At 42.9% G+C, this 18,269-nt stretch overlaps 1 protein-coding gene across 3 annotated transcripts in view; it reads left to right on the plus strand.

Annotated features, from left to right (window-relative positions):
• The window catches only part of Rabgap1 (RAB GTPase activating protein 1), a 116,877-nt gene extending 98,867 nt beyond the window's left edge, over nt 1-18,010 (plus strand). For all 3 annotated transcript variants that reach the window (XM_032903206.1, XM_032903207.1, XM_032903209.1), the window contains 7 exons: nt 6,823-6,915; nt 7,282-7,392; nt 12,352-12,456; nt 12,960-13,043; nt 13,481-13,552; nt 14,869-15,066; nt 16,285-18,010. In XM_032903206.1, the coding sequence (XP_032759097.1) occupies nt 6,823-6,915; nt 7,282-7,392; nt 12,352-12,456; nt 12,960-13,043; nt 13,481-13,552; nt 14,869-15,066; nt 16,285-16,407 (786 nt within the window). In that variant the 3' untranslated portion in view covers nt 16,408-18,010. The remainder of the gene's footprint in view (nt 1-6,822; nt 6,916-7,281; nt 7,393-12,351; nt 12,457-12,959; nt 13,044-13,480; nt 13,553-14,868; nt 15,067-16,284) is intronic.
• The last annotated feature ends 259 nt before the right edge of the window (nt 18,011-18,269 follow it).

The raw sequence follows: 18,269 nt of genomic DNA on the forward strand, positions 1-18,269 counted from the left end.
AGGAATGGAGGCATCTCACCATCTATCTAGAAGAATCCGTGTTAAGTCAAAAGCACAACAGTGCCCTAAGCCAGAAGGTGGACCATTGCCTAATTTCTTGAGTTGTCTTCACCAACCTTGCAGCAGGGTCCCTCCTGCACCAGACAGAACTCTTGTTTGTTCCCCACAACCCACCTGATCGCCCAGACACTAGGCTTCAGTCTGACTGTGTAGCTCTCTAACAGTCAACCTCCTACCTTTACCAATCCCTCTGTGTCACACACACGCATGCACGCATACCTCTTATCTCTGTAAAACTTTCTGAATGCATTCTGGAAACCTTTTCCAGAGACCAGGCAACCTCATGTGTCTCTATGTAAATGGACTTTATGTATGCAGTGCTTACTCAGAGGACTGCTCTGCTTCCGAATTCAGATAGTATCTTAGGGTTTTGCTGCTGTGAACAGATACCTTGACCAAAGTAAATCTATAAAGGACAACATATAATAATTGGGCTGGTTTACAGGTTCAGAGGTTCAGTCCATCATCATCAAGATGTGCATTACCATCATGGTGCAGGCAGAACTGAGAGTTCTACATCTTTATCTGAAGGCTGCTAATGGAAGATTGGCTCCCAGGTGGCTTTGAAGCCCACACCCACAAGGCCACACCTACTCCAACAAGCCACACCTCCCAACAGTGCCACTCCCTGGGCCAAGCATATATAAACCCTCACAGATAGGTTGCCAGATAATAACTGCAACAGCAAGGAATAATTACTGTTTATTGAAAAGAACAGCCTATCTGCTTCAGAGCCTTCTGAGCAACGAACATGACAGTTTTTTGTCATGATATCCTTTAACACTCAGAAGCACTATTAGTAATTCACAGATGAGCAACTCATCAGCCAAACCAAGACTGGAGCTGTGGTGTGTCACTCACGGAGCTAATAAGCAGGTTGCACCTAGAGCCCAGGTTAGCAGCTACTCCCATTCTGTCTCCATCTGCATGGGCCTTAATACCAAGAACCAGCCTCATTGGGGTTATATTATATAGCATATATTTATAGTTAAGAATGCATTATTCAGTTCTCGTGACAGATTAATGAGAGGTATTTAGGACTACATTGGAACTTACACCAAAACACCAAGCTGGGGGACATTGAGATAACTCCGCAGGTAAAGATGCTTGCCACCAAGCATGACAGCCTGAGTCCAGACCCCAGAATTCACATGATAGAAGTAGAAAGCTAACTCCTGAAGCTGTCCTCTGACCTACATAAGCAACACATGGTACACATGGAAATGGCATGCATGGGTATATGTGTATATACACAGAAAGAGTGTAACTAAATAAATGGAAACTAAAAGAGTTGGTCTACAGAGTTTGACTGAAGGGATGAGTGCGAGGCTCTACCACCTCTCAGTGGTGCTGCTTCTCAGAGCCACGTGCTAACATGAGCTTGCTCCTCTTAAGATACAACCCACACTTAGTCCAGGAGTAGTTTGGTTGATTTTTCTTGAAAGAAACTTTAAACAGAGCAAGCGTTCAATTTCAGTCTTGCTGAGGGTAATAGTACCTCTTTATGTGACCCTTTAATGTTCAAAGCCTTCTGATAGGAGTTAGCTACCAGAAACCTTCTGAGCTGTGGAGCAGAAGGCACAACCCATCCTTTCCTGAGTTTAAGTACAAGAAAAAAGTGAGTCTAGATATTTGAATGGAGACCGTGTCTCTGTTGGTTAAGTATTTTAGTGCTTACTGTGTGACAGAATTTTGTAAAGAATAGTGTTCTGTCTTGGCAGAATTTGTGTATTTGTATCTAATGCTTTGCAAAAAACATGGTTTGTGGCAGACTGTGAAGGCAGACCTGATCCTGTTCAAGCATTAACTTGGCACTGGTGGCATGGTGGCAAGCAAAGGAGACACAGAACACAGCACAGTAAGGATGCAGTACTAAGAAGCTGTGGACTTGGGAGGCTCCGTGATGGAGCCAAGTTGATGCTTTAAGGACATAAAGAGCTAGCCTGGTATGTGTGAACTGTTCCTGCTTCAAGGGCTTCTGCCCTTCAGTTAGCAGGGGAGCCAACTCTCTTTCCTGGGAGCTGGGCTCTATGGGCAACCTGAACACCAGTAAGAGCTAAAAGGAAGTACGTGTGTCATTGGTGGAGGAAGTCACAGTAAGGCAAGAGTGTGTGGGAGAGACAACAACCGAGGCTGAAGGATGGGAAGAGACTGAGCTGGTAGAGAGATTGGAATTTTAGACCTGGAAACTCCAGGGAAGGTGGGAAAGGCTTTGTGTGCATCTAGTTCTAGATGGGACACCTTGGTGATAGACTGAGTAAATCACATCATCATTAGACAAGAAACAAGTATCTTAACCCAAAATAATTCTTACAGTACTTTTTAATTATAAAAATAAATAATAAAAGTAATTCATGCCTATGCAGAAAAAATACTGAAGAGCAAAGAGTTGCATGCATGAGGTAGACCCAGCATTCACCACACTCACTGGACACTGAGAGTGCTGAGTCAGCCAGCTTCAATCAAAGATGATAAAATATAGGAATTATTTTGAAATTAGCCTTTCAAAGTATTGGTTATGAAGAAAGTATTAATTCTTTCTTGGCCTTGATTGAGGGTGAAACATTGAAGTCTCCTGGAAGTCTGTGAACTTGAGGAGATCTGTGAATACAGGAGCTGGTGTCTGCTCTTCTTTCAGAAGATGCTCAGGGGAGACTTGTCTGTGCTGTCCGCCCTCACTTCTGTTTGGCCCAGACTACAAAGAGCTCTGGGTAGAAGAGTATGCTGCCCGCAAACCTCAGCTACTTTTCCATTTCATCACTTTCTAATAGGATAGGTACATTAATTTACTGATCACACAAATGTTTATGTAAGTGTGGTTTCTGGTTTGTGTATGTGTTTGTGTGTGTTTGATGTTGAGTGTTTGATGTTGATAAGTCACTTAGCACAATAAAAGTTTCCTCTCAAATTGGGTAATACAGAGATGTGTGGTAGAGAGGGATATCCATCTCCAGCTTGTGGTCTCCTGTATTTAAGTATGGGTCAAAGCTAAAGGTTGTGCCCTGGCCAGTGGCTTTAGGAGAGCAGTGCCAGACTCCAGGAACAAAGCTCCAGTTCAGGCACATCTGCTTCCAGCCCATGCAGAGGACCAGAGTCAGTGACAAGGGCTCGAGGACCCACCAGGTGATGAGCTAAATGAGACAAGGATGACCAGGAAAATACACAGACCTGCATCCAGCTCACCCACTCTGCTTAGATTTGTCTGTTCTTACCTGTACCTGTGGGCCAGAAGTTGACTAGAAAATAAGTAATTTAATGTTGGTAACTGATGGTCTGAGAACAAATCTGCACTAGGTTTACAGTCATTTCTAAACTGAACGTCTACTGTGTCATGCAGATCAGACATAGCTCCTAGTTTTTAAACTATAGTGTTCAAAACAGAGAATGAGTTGTTTAAAAGGAATTGAACAAAGGAGAGCTGCATCCTGAAGGTTCACTCTTTTAAAAGAATTTCTTTACATTCCAAATGTTGCCCCCCTTCCTAGTCCATTCCTAGAGTTCTTCACCCTATCCATCCTCACCTCTGCCTCTGAGAGGGCGACTCCCACCACCACCTACCCCTTTTCCCCCAAACCCTTTCCCCCACCATCTCCCTTTCCTATGACTCTACAGGATCATGTGTATCCTTTCCCACTGAGGCAAGACAAGGCAGTCTTTAGCTACATATGTGCTGGGGGGGGGGGGCAAGGACCTGCCCATGTATGCTCTTTGGTTGGTGGCTTAATCTAGGGGAGCTCCCAGGAGTCTGGGTTTCCTGATGCTGTTTGTCTTCCTCTGGGGATGCATCCCCTTCAGTTCCTTCAATCCTTCCCCTGACTCTTGTGGTTAAAATTGCTAAAAGAGAAGTACATGTCAGTTCAGAGGGAACTCCTGATAGGCATGGGAAGAAAGCCAGAAGGGAAAGAATGAAGATTCTCCAGGAGAAAGAGAAGTGGTTGGTCCTGGTGTGAAACATGAGAATCTAGGGAGAAGTAGGATCACCGAGGATGGAAAAGAAGCACAATGGCTTCAGGAAGGTGGAAGGTTCCAGCTTGTGGCTTACAAGAGGAGGAAGCTTGAGAACTGATGATGGTGGCACAGTGAAATCTGTTGCTAAGGGTAAGAGAGAATTGTGCCTGTTGGAGGCAGCATAGAGGAGGCCGGCTAGTACAGTGGAAAGGGCCTAGGGAGCTTTAGAGTCTAATGGACTTGGGCTTTGAATGGAGTCCAGTGGCTATGCATTCACACCCTGATTTACAGATACCGCTTTTCTTCCTCCTCTTCCTCTTCCTCCTCCTCCCCTCTTTCTTACTCCTTTCCCTTCTCCTCTTTTTCTTCTTTCTTTATCCTTTTTTCTTTCTCCTCTTCTTCCTCTCTTTGTTTTGTTTTCAAGATAGGGCTTTCCTGGCTGGCCTCTGAGGTCCACCGCCTCTGCCTCCAAAGAGCTGGAACTGAAGGTGTGCGCCGCCAGCACAGGCACCGCAGACTCTTCAGACACGCCACGCTCTCGGGTGATGACGAGGCTAGGGTTGCAGCTTGGCTTTAGCAACACTACTGGTATGTCCTACAGAAAATGGTGCTGCTGCTGCTGCTATGACAATGAGTACTAGAGACAGATAGAGCCCCAAATTCATGTGAGCAAAATGTTCTGTAGAACACTGTTGTAGTGAGAATTTTGGAATTTTGGTTTCTTTAAAAAACAGAAGTACTATATGAACTCGTTTTTGTTTTAATACCAAGTGTGGGATAAGGGGCTGCTTCATATTGTCCACAGCAGTTGACTATAATTTGCCTAGTGCTCTAGCAAGGTAATGACTTTGCCAGCTGCAGATAGTTTCTGCAATTATATGACATTTGAGGTTCTGGGGACTTTTTAGGGGATATAAAATCTAGGGTCCCAAGAGCCACCATGGGTTGTTGGTTGTTGTTGGTCATGGTTTGTTAAGTAGTTGCAGAGAAGAAGAAGAAATTAGATACCCTGACAACGAAGATCAAAGTTGCCTCAAGGAACTCAGCACTCCTAGACAGCAAGTAGTCTAACAATAACATCACCCCTATCTAACCCTTGACTTCACTCAGGGATCTCTTTGCTTTCCTTTCTCTCCTTTTACTCTCCTATCTTGTGTTAGGGAGTTGAAAAGGTGGTGGGAGAATGGTAGAAAACAAAAGAACCTACAAGTAGCAAAAGACAAGTGGCACCTAATGTGGCAGAATGGGAAATTTGATTTCAAATGCCATGGAAGAAATTGCAGGGGACAAAGGAATGGATATTTTCTTCAGGATGCCATCAAAAAATTTACTGTGGCTGCTACTGCTTTGCTCCCAGAGTGGATTTCCTGGTAGTTGTTTGTTTTTGTTTTGTTTTGTTTGGAGGTGTGGTTTTGTTTTTGTTTTGCTGTATTCTCTTTCAAAGAAGGTTCGAAGAATGGCTGTGGAACTGGAAAAATTGAGGGTGAAAAATGGAGGGGCCTGGGAAACAAACAAAAAGGTTGAAATGGTACAACAAAAGGATTCACTAGAATTGGTTATGCAACTGGAAGAAAATATTGTGGTGGAAATGGAAGCTCTAGGGGTGCAAGGAGCACCAGAAAAGGGAGCTTGAAAAGGCTCATTGCCCGTGACTGAGCAAAAGAACAGAAGTTTCCTGCAGGGGGAAAGAGAGAAAGAAACTGGGCTGGTGGGCAGTTGGGTCCAGAGGAAAGCTGAAAAGGTGGGAGGACAATCTGATGAAACAGCCTGCTTGGAAAGAATGGGTTAATCTCGAAACAACCGTGCTACCACAGTGAGAAGAGGAGTGACCCAGAGTTATGAGATCACCATCAACTTTCCCAGTAGCCTTATAGCATATGCCTGCTAATGGTGTGGAACAAGGTTATGACAAGATAGGATGGCTACTTACAGAAATGAGGGTGGTTTAAAGAGGCTCTGCTCTTATATGGGATACATTTGCCTTAAGTGAAACAAATTCTAAATAACTGGGCTACTCGAAATAGAGTTAATTATTCCCCAATACTGGAAGGGATTGGTGTGACAGCCATGCTAGAGGCCAGTCTACATTTCTGGAGGGAAGAAGCTGTAAATATTGAGCAGTGAAATCGAGTGAGGGGAATGAATACAGTAAAAGATCAGTTGCTGAATGAAAGGCAGTGCTCTTCAGACAAGAACAGACTCAATTAGACGACCCTACTATAGAACAGTGTCACTTATTGGCTTTAAGAGCTTGGAATAAAGTCGAGGAGCCCAGGAAGTATATATCTTTTTTACAAAAATTTTACAGGCTCTGGAGAAGCCTCACTGATTTTTTTTTTTTTTTTTAAATAAGGATTAGTCTTACCAGTGAACAAAGCCATATTAGATCCTGACTCAGAGCAGGTGTTGATCGATACCCTGGCATGTGAAAATGGAATACCTGATGTAAAACGTTATTAGACCATTAAAGGTGCAAGCAGTGCCTGTGGATAAGGAGTGCAGGCAGTAGTCTAAGGAGACATGACCGTCTTTCTGACCCTTCCCTTACTTTATCCAGGTATCTCTTTCCTTCTCTATCCTTTTTGTATTCTCTCTATAGTGTTAAAGGGTTGAAAGGGTGGAAGAAAGAAGAACCCACAAAGTAGCAGACCAGTTACACAGTAACCATATATTCCTGGCAGTCTTGGGCTTATGTTTGTCTATGAAAATTTCCATCCAAAGTAGTAAATGCCATGGCACATTGATTGGGTCTGCCCACGTCATTAGGCACCACCATGGTCAGGCTCTTCATCTGTGCTGTGACTTCCTTGGCAGATTAGCCAAAAGAAGCTGAAGAAGTTTGAAAAAGAGTACCATACCATGAGGGAGCAGCAGGCCCAACAGGAAGATCCCATCGAGCGGTTTGAGGTTTGTTTTATGGCCTTTTATATCATCAACTTATGCCCACAGCTAGCTTTATTGGCTCTTTTTAAAAATTCAGTTTCACTGTTTCAAGACTGGTTTTCCGAGTTTCCAAAACATAAGTAAGAGCTGTTTTTCTGTAAACCAGCTACCAAGGTTGGATGCTCTTTCCTCAGTCAGTCAGAGATAGCTGCTTGACAAAAGTGTCAGTTACACTCTGTGACGAGACAGAAAATTAGAAATTGCTTGTTTAGAAACATGATTGCGTGGGCCATGTCTCTTTATTCTGTAGGACTTGAAGACTTAATTTGAACTATCATTTCCATTTGATTTGTTTTTTATGTCCAAAACTGGCTTTTTTCCTTCATGCAGCGGGAAAATAGGCGGCTACAAGAAGCTAACATGAGGCTGGAACAGGAAAACGATGACTTAGCTCATGAGCTGGTCACCAGTAAAATTGCATTGCGGAAGGACCTGGATAATGTAAGTGTGACAGAGCTGAAGAGAAAGCTCACACCAAGGACATTTGAGTCCTCCCTTGAAGTTTAGTGTTGACTGCTGTAGATGCTTATCAGCCCTTCCCTTAGAATCCAGCTCTTTTGTCAGCCTTTCTTTCAGAAATACTTCCAGTGTGCCATCCTCCATGTGTTCACTTACTGTACTGACAGGCTCCTCCTGCCTTCCCAAACACTGAGAAGGTGTGGTGGGCTCTGTGGGCAAGAAGGTATCTTTTAACAGTTCCCATGCTATAGATTAGCAGCAGTTGTTCAAGCTTCCTGGATTCCACAGGAAGAGGTGCAGAGGTTTATTTTATTTCTCTTCCTGTTGTGAGCCTTCCGGGTTTCTGCTCATGGGGATTCCATTCAGTGCTGAGCAACCTATTACATTTTGTTTGTATTCCTGATCCTGACAGAATGACTGACTGCTTTGTGTACTGCAAGTTTCTGAAACTTCAGAGGAACTAGTCTCATCCATGACTTAGGATTGACAAACTTATTCTGTGGCAACATGGGTTTTGAGGGCCTGTATTCTCTATTGCTACTATGTGATTCTAATGGTGATAAACAAAAGCAGTTCACAGATAAATGAGTGAATGGCTGTTTTTTTAATACAAATTCACTTATATAAAAATTGGACTGGATATTGTCCCTGAACTACAGTTTTGCAAGCCCCGGGATTTAACCTCTCAGTATCTTGAGATGACTTCTTTGTCGGTTTGCCAGGATGCAAGCAATATACTTAGGCTTCCAAGACCTTGTAAGCCTCTCACATTCCTATATGCATTATATCTCTAGAAAGAATATGAACTTCACAAAGTCCTTGACATCCACCCAAGTATTTAAATCTGTGCATATTATATTTCCTTGGAAAACATGTTCTCTTATTGATTGCTCAGGGTTGTTAAAGCATTAAAGAAAAATATGGGGCTGTATCTACTGGTTCTTTACATTATCTCAGAAATTAAAATTCTCAGACAAACCTAGTTTGTAACCACCTAGTCTGCTTTCCTAGCCAGCTGGATCCTGAGATGTAGGCGGGAGTAGAAATAATGGCTATGGCACACGTATAGTTCAAATTGCATAGTTTGGCATGCTGTACCAAGAAAGCACACCTGCTTATCAGACTGAGAAGGCTTCTGCCTCCAGCCATCGTGCAAGGCCATGAGCTCTCCGTGACTAACACCTGGGCTCACTGCCCTTCTAACATACACTGACTTGTCAGGGTTAAGCTGCTTCTCCCTGTTTAGAAACCTTGTTCACACGGCTCAGGCATTTCTGCCTGGAAAGTAGGGGAGCGTGTATAAATAGAGCAGAGCCTGTTTGAATAGAGCTCCAGAGTTCATCTCACAGTCCCCTCCCAGCTGTGGATGGTAAGGAAAGGCAGTCAGTGTTTAACAATGTCCTCAGTGTGTAGCAGCAGCAGGTTGGCCATTGCACTAGCTGGGTGCTCAGCTTAAGAAATTGTATTTTCTCATTTGTAAGAACATGTGGTAGAAGTCATCAGTAGTTTGAGGTAGTCTTGCATTGTTGTTGTTTGGTGTGGGAGAGTGGGGGGTCTTTGTTTTTTTTTGGGATTGTTTGTTTGTTTTAAAACAGGGTTTCTCTTTGTAGCTGTGGCTGGCCTTGGACTCTGTAAACCAGTCTGGCCTTGAACTCAAGAGATCCTTCTTCTGCCTATGCCTCCCCAGTACTATGATTAAGATGTGGGCCACTGCTGCCCATCTTAGACTTTTAATTCATGAAACCTGTCCCTGAGCAGTGTCAACCTTTTTTTCATGTTGGCTCATCTAAAAATGTAGTCATAAAAATAGGTTACATTCCTGGGCCCTGAAGTAGAAAAAAAATGCAAACTGTAGCAGTCTTTCCTGGTCCTGGTCCTGTGGCACCAGGCAGATTACAAGTATTTCCCAACTCTGTTAATCCTCATTCCCTCCTTACCAGGCAGAGGTAAGAATAGCTTACTTTTTTTTTCCTTTTGAGACAGGATCTTACTATGGAGCTCCCACAGACTTAGAATTTTCTGTATAGACCAGGGTGGCTCAAATGCACCACTACACCAGGCTAAGAATTTTGTTTTTGTTTTAATAATTATGAGGTACTGAGGTGAGGAGTGAAAATACCCAGAAAGCTAGAAACATCTGGACCTCACTGGATTGTCTGAAATCCTTTCTGTGATACTATACAGTTGCCATTATAGACAAGGACCAGTCAAGGAGCTATGATTTGATGTTTTAACTACATGGCAAGCACAAGCGAAGGAAGGTTAGTGAGTCTGACTTGTGAGAACTAGCATATTTTTAGCACTGTTGGGTGCTAGGCACTGTTCCAAGCACTCTATAACACCATCTTTGTGAACCTTCAGAACAGCCATTGTACAGGATCATGACTCCCTTTCACAGATCACAAAATGGGAGCAAAGCAGGTTGACCGTCTTAAAGAGGTAGGTTGTTCAGCTAGTCATCGAGCAAACCCATCACAGTGAACACCCAGATGGCCTAAGTCCAATGCTTACACTCTCCAATCAAGAACACTGCCAAATAAGACTCAGGAGCACCTGGCCAGCTCCCACAGTTCTGAGTAGACTCTTCCAAACCATTACTGAGGACGATAGAAAAAGAAGGTGGGGTGCTCTCATACTCTTTTAACTTTCAAAGGCTCAGTTTTTAAAAGAAGTTCATTCTTTTTATTATTTCCTCACATCTGAACCCTCTCTATCACTTTTGTCGTCTTCTGCCTCTCTGTGCTATTGTTTACACAGCTGTAGAGAAATTTCCAGTCACTTAACTCCTTGGTGACCCCAGAAAAGCTTTCTCCTCTGTGCGTAGGGTGACAACTGGAAGTAACATTGGGGCTGTAAGGAGAAGCAGCATATAGAAGGTATCAGTCCCCTGTAGCTTGGTTGCACCTCTGCCTTGAGACTGTTTGTCATTGCAACAAAAACCAGCACAGCTATTTGATGGGTCCAGCAAGTTGCTAGACTTCTTTGCACTACAGTTATTAAGTCTCTTTGCCAAACATCAGCTGACTCTGCATGGGTTGGCCTAATTGACATTCTAGCTGCTCCATCTTTATGGCAAGACATACGGATGTACAGTGTCTTCATTACAGGAGCTTTATAATGAATCTTAAAAGTCATTTAAGGCAACTGGCTTTGTTGTTTTTAAAACTCACTTGGCTGCTTTGATGGGGACTTTTACAGAAATACAAAGGACTTAAAGGGTTCTAGGAATGTGCCTTCTGGGATTTTAAATAAGGGTTCATGGAGTCTGTCAATTTACGAAGAAATCTGACCTGTGAACAGCTTCTGAGCCCCCTGCCCATGGCATGTCCTTTGTGTTAACATGTCTTCAGCACCATCAGTGGGTTTCAGTTGACAAGGCTGGCCCCTGTTTTAGTCTCCTATAAAATGGTGTATTCTAAGTTGCACATTCCAGTTGATTACTAATCACTGAAAAGTGGTTTTGTGCAAAACTTTGTAGCCTCTGACCTTGTCAAAATCTTTGATTAATCTAGTTGGGGTGCATTTGTTTTCAAGGTCTTTAGACCAGACTTAGGTAGTGATGGCATCATTCGTTAGTTCCTCAGGCCACTACAATAGTGAGGATGAAACCCGAGGCTTCACACATGCCAGGCTGGCCCTCCACTAGTGAACTGCAGCTGAGCTTTCATTTTTTGGTTTTGAAATAGGGGTTCTTACTAAATTGTTCAGGCAGGCCTTGAACTTATGATCTAATGATCTTAGTCATGAGGCTTACAACCTAATTTTCAGGATATTAGGAGTTGACTTCCTGGATAATGGAGCTAAACAGATTAGAGAATGTCTCTAATTCTTCACATGACAACTGCTAGAACTTGTTTGGATTTGTTAGGTTGAACCTGGCTAATCTGGAGTTTAAGGTGGTCCCCATGGGTCTGTTACCCCAAATGCTGGGATTACAGGTGTACACCACCTAGCTGTTCTTTTTTATGAAATTGTCTTTCCCCACCTTGTCCTTGATGACCAAGTATGTATCTGAAGCTGCTTGGGCTTCTTTGCTAGTGTCTACATATCTAGCAATGTCCCCTTTGCACTCCTGGTACTGGGTTATGCCCACCTCAACCCTACCCTTGTCACCTAAGTAGATGTTTTCCAGTAAAGTTCAGTAAAGTTCATCTTTCCAAAGCCAGTGTTTTTGTTTTGTTTTGTTTTGTTTTACTTATTTTTCTGTAGTATTTGTTCTGTTAATGTTTTAAGTTATTTCTTCCTACTTTGGGAGAAATTTAGTGTGTCCTTTTTTTTTTTTTTTTACTATCTTAAAAATTCTTATAATTTATTGCAAAGCTTTTTAAAAATCAGTACCTGAAATTCTGGGTAAGCACTGTTTTTATAAACAGTCCTGTTTGCTACTTCTCTAATTTACTTCTAACTTTATGGAGTTTTGTTTCACATCATGGCAGCATCCGCATGTACTTCTATTGTGTTTCCTTCCTTGTGAAATAGCCCTAGAAGTCACATTTCTACTGACCAGACATTTGTGTGTGCTAGAAAAATACTATGGCCATTTAAATGTCAAAGAAAGTGGTTCTTCAGTGGAGATTAAATAACTAACAGAACACATGCAAGACTAATCAGATGCATGTAAGAAATACAAATCATTTATTTGGAAGAGAAAAAAATGACTAATACAATTCAGCTACCATGCCATGTTAGCATGTGTTCATGCTAGCATAGGCACTGCACTGGATGGAAAGGGGCTCTGTAATTTATTCAAGTAGCATAAGTCACTCAAATAATGGTGACTGCCCTGTACTGCACACACTGTGAGTAACTAGCCTAGGGGTGACCTTAAGCGTGCCATTCCTCTGTCTGGACTGGCTCACTCTGCCGTCTTACAATAGGATCCTGACCTTTCAAGGTCTGAGCTCATGTGTGCTTAGTAATGGCATCTTCTTGGTGTCTCAGGCAGAGGAAAAGGCAGATGCATTGAATAAGGAGCTGCTAATGACCAAGCAGAAGCTGATTGATGCAGAAGATGAGAAGAGAAGGTTAGAAGAGGAGTCTGCACAGGTGAGGGGATCCTTTCCCTCTCCCATGTACTTCTGAATTTTGACAATACTGGTGGGTTCTGTTAGAGGTGCTTTCTTGATGCTAGAGAACCTGGAGACAGTGGCTTCAGAGACCATTTTAATTTCCTCCATAAAATGTCGTGGTTCCTAAAACCTAAAGCATAAGTTAGTACATCATTGAGGTGGGACAAGCTCCTGTGTTATCAGCATGAAAAGCAATGGAAGGATGATAGCATCTGCAGGAGAGGAGGGTGCATCTGAGGATGTCTAGTCCTCCCACTCTTGCCCTCTCATGCCCCTCATAGTATACATGATGAGAGCCATGGGTGCCATGGGACCCAGGACAAGCTCCCACCCCTCTCCCTCTACACTTGCACAGGACCTTCACAACTATTCGTCTCAGGTAGGTCGAGCCAGGGTGAGCCTGAAAAAGCACTAACACTGCCATCTTCTTCTTTTCCTGGGCTTTATTTAAAAAAAAAAAACAACAACAACCATGTGCAGTTAAAGGAAATGTGCCGCCGTGAACTTGACAAGGCAGAATCAGAGATTAAAAAAAACAGCTCTATCATTGGTGACTATAAGCAGGTAAGTTTCCGTTTCAGGGGCTGGGCTGGGCTGGGCACATAGTGGGTAGTGTGTGCACTCTGGCTTCAAGCCCCTGTTCTTACCTTAGTCTCACAATAAGGAGGCTTAAGTTCTAACTAGACATGCATGCAGAGTGCCCAGCATATAAGAGGTATACAAAAGCCAGCATTATTTAAGATGTCAGGTGATGGAGTGTGTCTAAATATTGACAAGCTACTCCCTCTTTAAGGCTGGTACAATTTTTGCAAACAGAACCAGATTGATCTCGCTTCTTCTATACGTGAGATCTCACAGTGGTCTGTAGACCACTTTGTAGGTTGCTTCCTATTTGTGCTTCCATCAACCTCACCTATGCAGTTAAAGGATATTCTTTCTGCTGCTGGAATAACTTACGCAGATGACATTGAGCCAAAGTCTCTGGTTTTATATTTGTCTAGATTTGTTCTCAACTGAGTGAAAGACTGGAAAAGCAACAGACAGCCAATAAAGTGGAAATTGAGAAAATCCGGGTAAGACTTACTAAAGAAATTTCATACCCTCTAGTTCAATGTATGGCCTATCCCTCCTGACATAGCAGGTACAAGGGAGCCAAGCTAAGCAGTCTGTAGGCCTGGCTCAGGTTCAACAGTTTACATGACTGTTTCTCTAGAAGAACTAAGAATAAGACCAAATGTGCTATATCTAGTTTTATATCTTGCCCTTGGGTGCCCAAGAGTGCAAGCATCACTGGAAAAGCTACACTAAGTGCTGCTTGAGGTGGGGTTCTGAAGCCATCATTCTGAAGATCCCCTGGACTCCTACCTTCTACTCTAAGGGATCTGAATACAATCAGTATTTTTAATATTTTGTTGCAAATTTGGGGGCTTTTTGTAACTCAAGGTTTTCTTAAAGTATTTCTCAAAACTAACATGCCAACGGCAGAATGATAGGTTCTTTACTAACCTGTTTATATGCCTTCTATGCTTCTAAACAAATAAGAGGTAAAAACTTATAGTACAAAGACTCAAGGACAGATAAAATCTTGTTTCCTCTCATGGATATTGAATTCAGGCCTCCTTACACACACTAAAGCCCCTGCTTTCTGACTGAGTTAATCCTCTTACACCACGTTTAAGATTGTGTTGCATATTCTTCAGTCTTTCCTGATCTTAGACTAAGATATTAAATTATATTCACTCTGGGCTAGGCTTTCTGTAAACATTTCTATTTCTAAATTTGGGCTACATTATTTTTCTCAGTGGCATCCTGTTTTGGTGACTTTGGGAGGGGTGGTGATTGTTTTACATACCTTTTTTGAGGATTTATTTTTAAATGAGTTATGTTTATGGAGGCCAAGGATCCCCCTAAAGCTGGAGTTTTGAGCAGTTGTGAACCACGTGATGTAGTGCAGGGAATCAAACTTAGATCTCTTCTTTATACCAGTATTAGTATTTACCCATTTTTCCCTATTATTAAAATGTTTTCATCCAGTGTTTAGAACCTGGAAGCTCCCCTGAACAAGCACAGACCAGCATATCTCATTGTTCTAGTTGGATACTTCTCTGTATGCCAGCTAATGAGTGAAGACCCTTGGATATGACCCTTTGATTGTGTATAACTTTGTTTTCTTAGCCTAGAATTCCTCTGGTGTACAGTGGACCAAGGGGATATTTTTATTGCTTTTGATATAAAACACCAGCCAGGTAGTCTTCAAAGTAGGTTGTCTGACATTTTCCCAAGGTCACCAAACTTTTCTAGTACTCACAAGGGACACTAAAGCACATGCTGTAGCATCTGACAGGGCTGCCATCTTTTGGGATCTCTTCACTTCTGGTGTTCACTTCAGCAAAAGGTAGATGACTGTGACCGCTGCCGAGACTTCTTCAACAAAGAAGGGCGAGTGAAAGGTGCCAGCTCAGTCAAGGGGGTTTCAGATGAGGACACAGACGAAGAAAAAGAAGCACTCAAGAACCAGCTGCGGGAGCTGGAGCTGGAGCTGGCACAAACCAAACTGCAGCTGGTAGAAGCTGAGTGCAAGATCCAGGTAACAGCAGTGCCATGTAGGCACACACTCTCCCAGAAATGACTTGTGGTTTGGGATGTCATATCTCCCCCACCCCCCAACCTCACCACCACTTAAACTCTGACCATTCCTCCTGGGGAGAACACTTATTACCTACCAGACTATGTTTAACCATTTCAACATACTAAGAATTAACAATAGAACTTAAGTCTTTTTAATACAACATAGAGCAGTATTTAAAAAATATCTCCCCTCAATAAAATCCAGGGTGTAATCCCTCTACACCTTAGACTTCTGGTGTCCATATAGAAACATGATTCTTAGACCAGTGCCACCACTTTTAATCCTAGCACTTGGGAGACAAGCAAGTGTACCTCTGGGAGTCAGCCTGGTCTAGAGAGCTAGTGCCGGGACAGCCACGGCTGCACAGAAGAACCCTGTGTTGAAAAACAAAATGGGGTGAGGGACGGGGAGAAAAATGGGAGTCCTAATCTTTTGTCAGGTTATAGTGAATACTAAAAATATTTATACATGGCGATGGCAGCTTAACAGAATGCAAACCTTTTTCTTCTGACGCCCATCACTAAGCTCACTTTGTGACCGTGGGCGCATTTAATGATTATGAGCCTCCAGTCATTCCTACTGGGGCACCATGAGTGGGAGGAGCCTGGATCAGGTCTAAAACCTCAGACCAGCGTTCCCAAGCCAAAGTCCATTACTGGTGGACACATCATCCTCTTTTGTCTGGGTTGTACTAGGTACTGAGAGAGGGTTTGTAGGACTCCCCAGTACAATCAAAATAAAAACAAAACAAAACCAGCATCATCAAGATAGCAGTATCTAAGCTATGGTCAAAGAATGGACAGACAGAGAGCAGCTATAGAAAATCAAGATCAGGGGTTGGGGATTTTAGCTCAGTCGTAGGCCCTGGGTTCAGTCCCCAGCTCCGGAAAAAAGAAAAAAAAAATCAAGATCAGCATTCTGGCTGAGGGGGCAGCTCAACCCCAACCAAAGGGACGAGAGGCCTGCCTACTGAGGAATCTTAGAAAAGGGATAAAGACAGACGCCATACTAAATGTTTTTGACTTAACGGGCATATTAAAGTGCTTTAAAGTTGCACGAGACAGTGACTTAAGAGGCTCCAATTTCAGATTCGAGTTCCCAAACCTTTTGGCACTGTATACCTGCCTCAGAAGAACGGATAGATGCCCAAAATCCTGACATTTGTTATTTTCACAGGACTTGGAACACCACTTGGGCCTTGCCCTCAGTGAGGTGCAGGCTGCCAAGAAGACCTGGTTTAACCGAACACTGAGCTCCATAAAGACAGCAACGGGCGTGCAAGGGAAAGAGACGTGCTGAGAGCAGCTGCTGCCTCCACACACCTCCAGAAAACACACCACCTTTTGTTGCCTTCTTTGGCCAGATGTGTGATTCTGTGATATGTTGCAGGACCAGAATGTACCTAGGTCAGAGCTGTATAGTATGTTGGTAGATCAGTGGGCCAGGGCTCCTGCAGCAGGCTGCAAACCCAATTGACGCTTTGGGCATGCACCAGAGTCCTTCCTCCTAGTGCCATTAAGGCCTCTTTTCTGTATAGGAACACTTCACACAGCCAGAGTTGGGGTATCCCCCAATGTATTGGGTTTTCTTTTTAAACCCTTTAAAAAAAATTGTGTGTGTGTGTATACATATACACATGCAGACACTCTGTCCTTTGAGTGGGGAGCAGGGATTCAGAGATTAGAGTAATTCTCATCTGTCATTGCCAGCAAAAGCTCCCAGAGACATGAAAAGCACTTTGAGTAAAGGGTCTCGTAGTCACAGGTCAAGTCACCTAATTTTGTTAACTAATATAGTGCATAGGTTTTGATTTGGAATTATTCACATTGCCGAGCAATTCTATGCAACTCTCATAGTCGTATTTCCTTCCTTCCTTCCTCCCTACCTTCCTACCTTCCTTCCTTCCTTCCTACCTTCCTTCCTTCCTTCCAAAAAAGCATTAGCTGCCAAAACTACTTCTATAGGCTGGAATGGGCCACATGACTGTGAGACTGAATCAATCATGACATGGACAGCTCTTTGTTAAAGTGTCATGTGTGTATATATATGTGTGTGTGTGTGTGTCTGTATATATGTGTGTGTATATAAATATAAATATATATATATATACATATAAATACCTTCCCCGGCACCCTGCAGTGACAGTGTTTAAGTCCCAGACAACCTGCTAATCTACCACTGCCATCTGTGGTTATGGGGCACTTCCTTTCACTCAAGGTTTATTGGGCTCTGTTCTTCCTGCCATTGTAGGAGCTGGCAAGAGCTCCTTGACCACTAATGTTTTGCATAGCAGGTTGTTCAAGTAAGGAAGACTGAATACATGAAAGTATGTACACACTGTAAGATCTTACTTTCCTGGCTCAATCTTTGTCAGGCCTCTGAAGCCTCCCAGAGTAGCCAGGTATCGATCTCACTGGTCAGATGATGGGCTGTGGATTCTCACCTTAAAGCTATGAAATGGTGGTTTTAGCACCTTTTAAAATTAAAAAAAAAAAAAAAAACCTTTTGACTCTTAATTTATATGCTGACAAGCAGTCTCACAAGTGGCTCATCTTCTCTGCTGTATGGTCTGCTCTGTGTGGAGGTAGCTTGGGTTTGTATATAAGGACACGAGTTATTTCCTCTTCCCCTGTTGGCTTTACTAATGCTTAATGAGGTCATCTACAGTGGGGAGATAATAAGTGGCCTGCTCTTCCCCAGACCATCCCCTACCACTTCCAGTATCTGTCCTATTCAGTTAACCCAAATAGCTGTAAGCCCATCTAAAACTAGGTGTGTGGACATTATGTGCTAGGGTAGTTTGTGCGTCACCTTTATGAACTGAAATATAAACCAGTAAAATTGTATTACTATTTCTTTTGTTTTAACAGCATATTCATTAAATATTTTGGTACAAACAGCATTGCTTTGTACAAAAGTAGTTTTTTATGATTGCAATATTCCTTTCCCATCCATTCCCCAGAAGCCGTCAAAACCAGCATTTGTCCATATCAGGCAGAGCAGAGATGTGCCAACCACATAGGTTGTGCTATGCAAGAGATGGGTACCCTCCCTGAGAAGTGTAGTACTATGGTTGACAGGTAAGATATACCCCAGTGCTTAAAATATAAGGAAGGTTTTCACAAGAATTAGAATTAGGCTTGGAAGGTGAATTGTCTCAC

The sequence above is a fragment of the Rattus rattus genome, chromosome 5 (assembly GCF_011064425.1).
Source record: "Rattus rattus isolate New Zealand chromosome 5, Rrattus_CSIRO_v1, whole genome shotgun sequence".
NCBI lineage: Eukaryota > Metazoa > Chordata > Mammalia > Rodentia > Muridae > Rattus > Rattus rattus.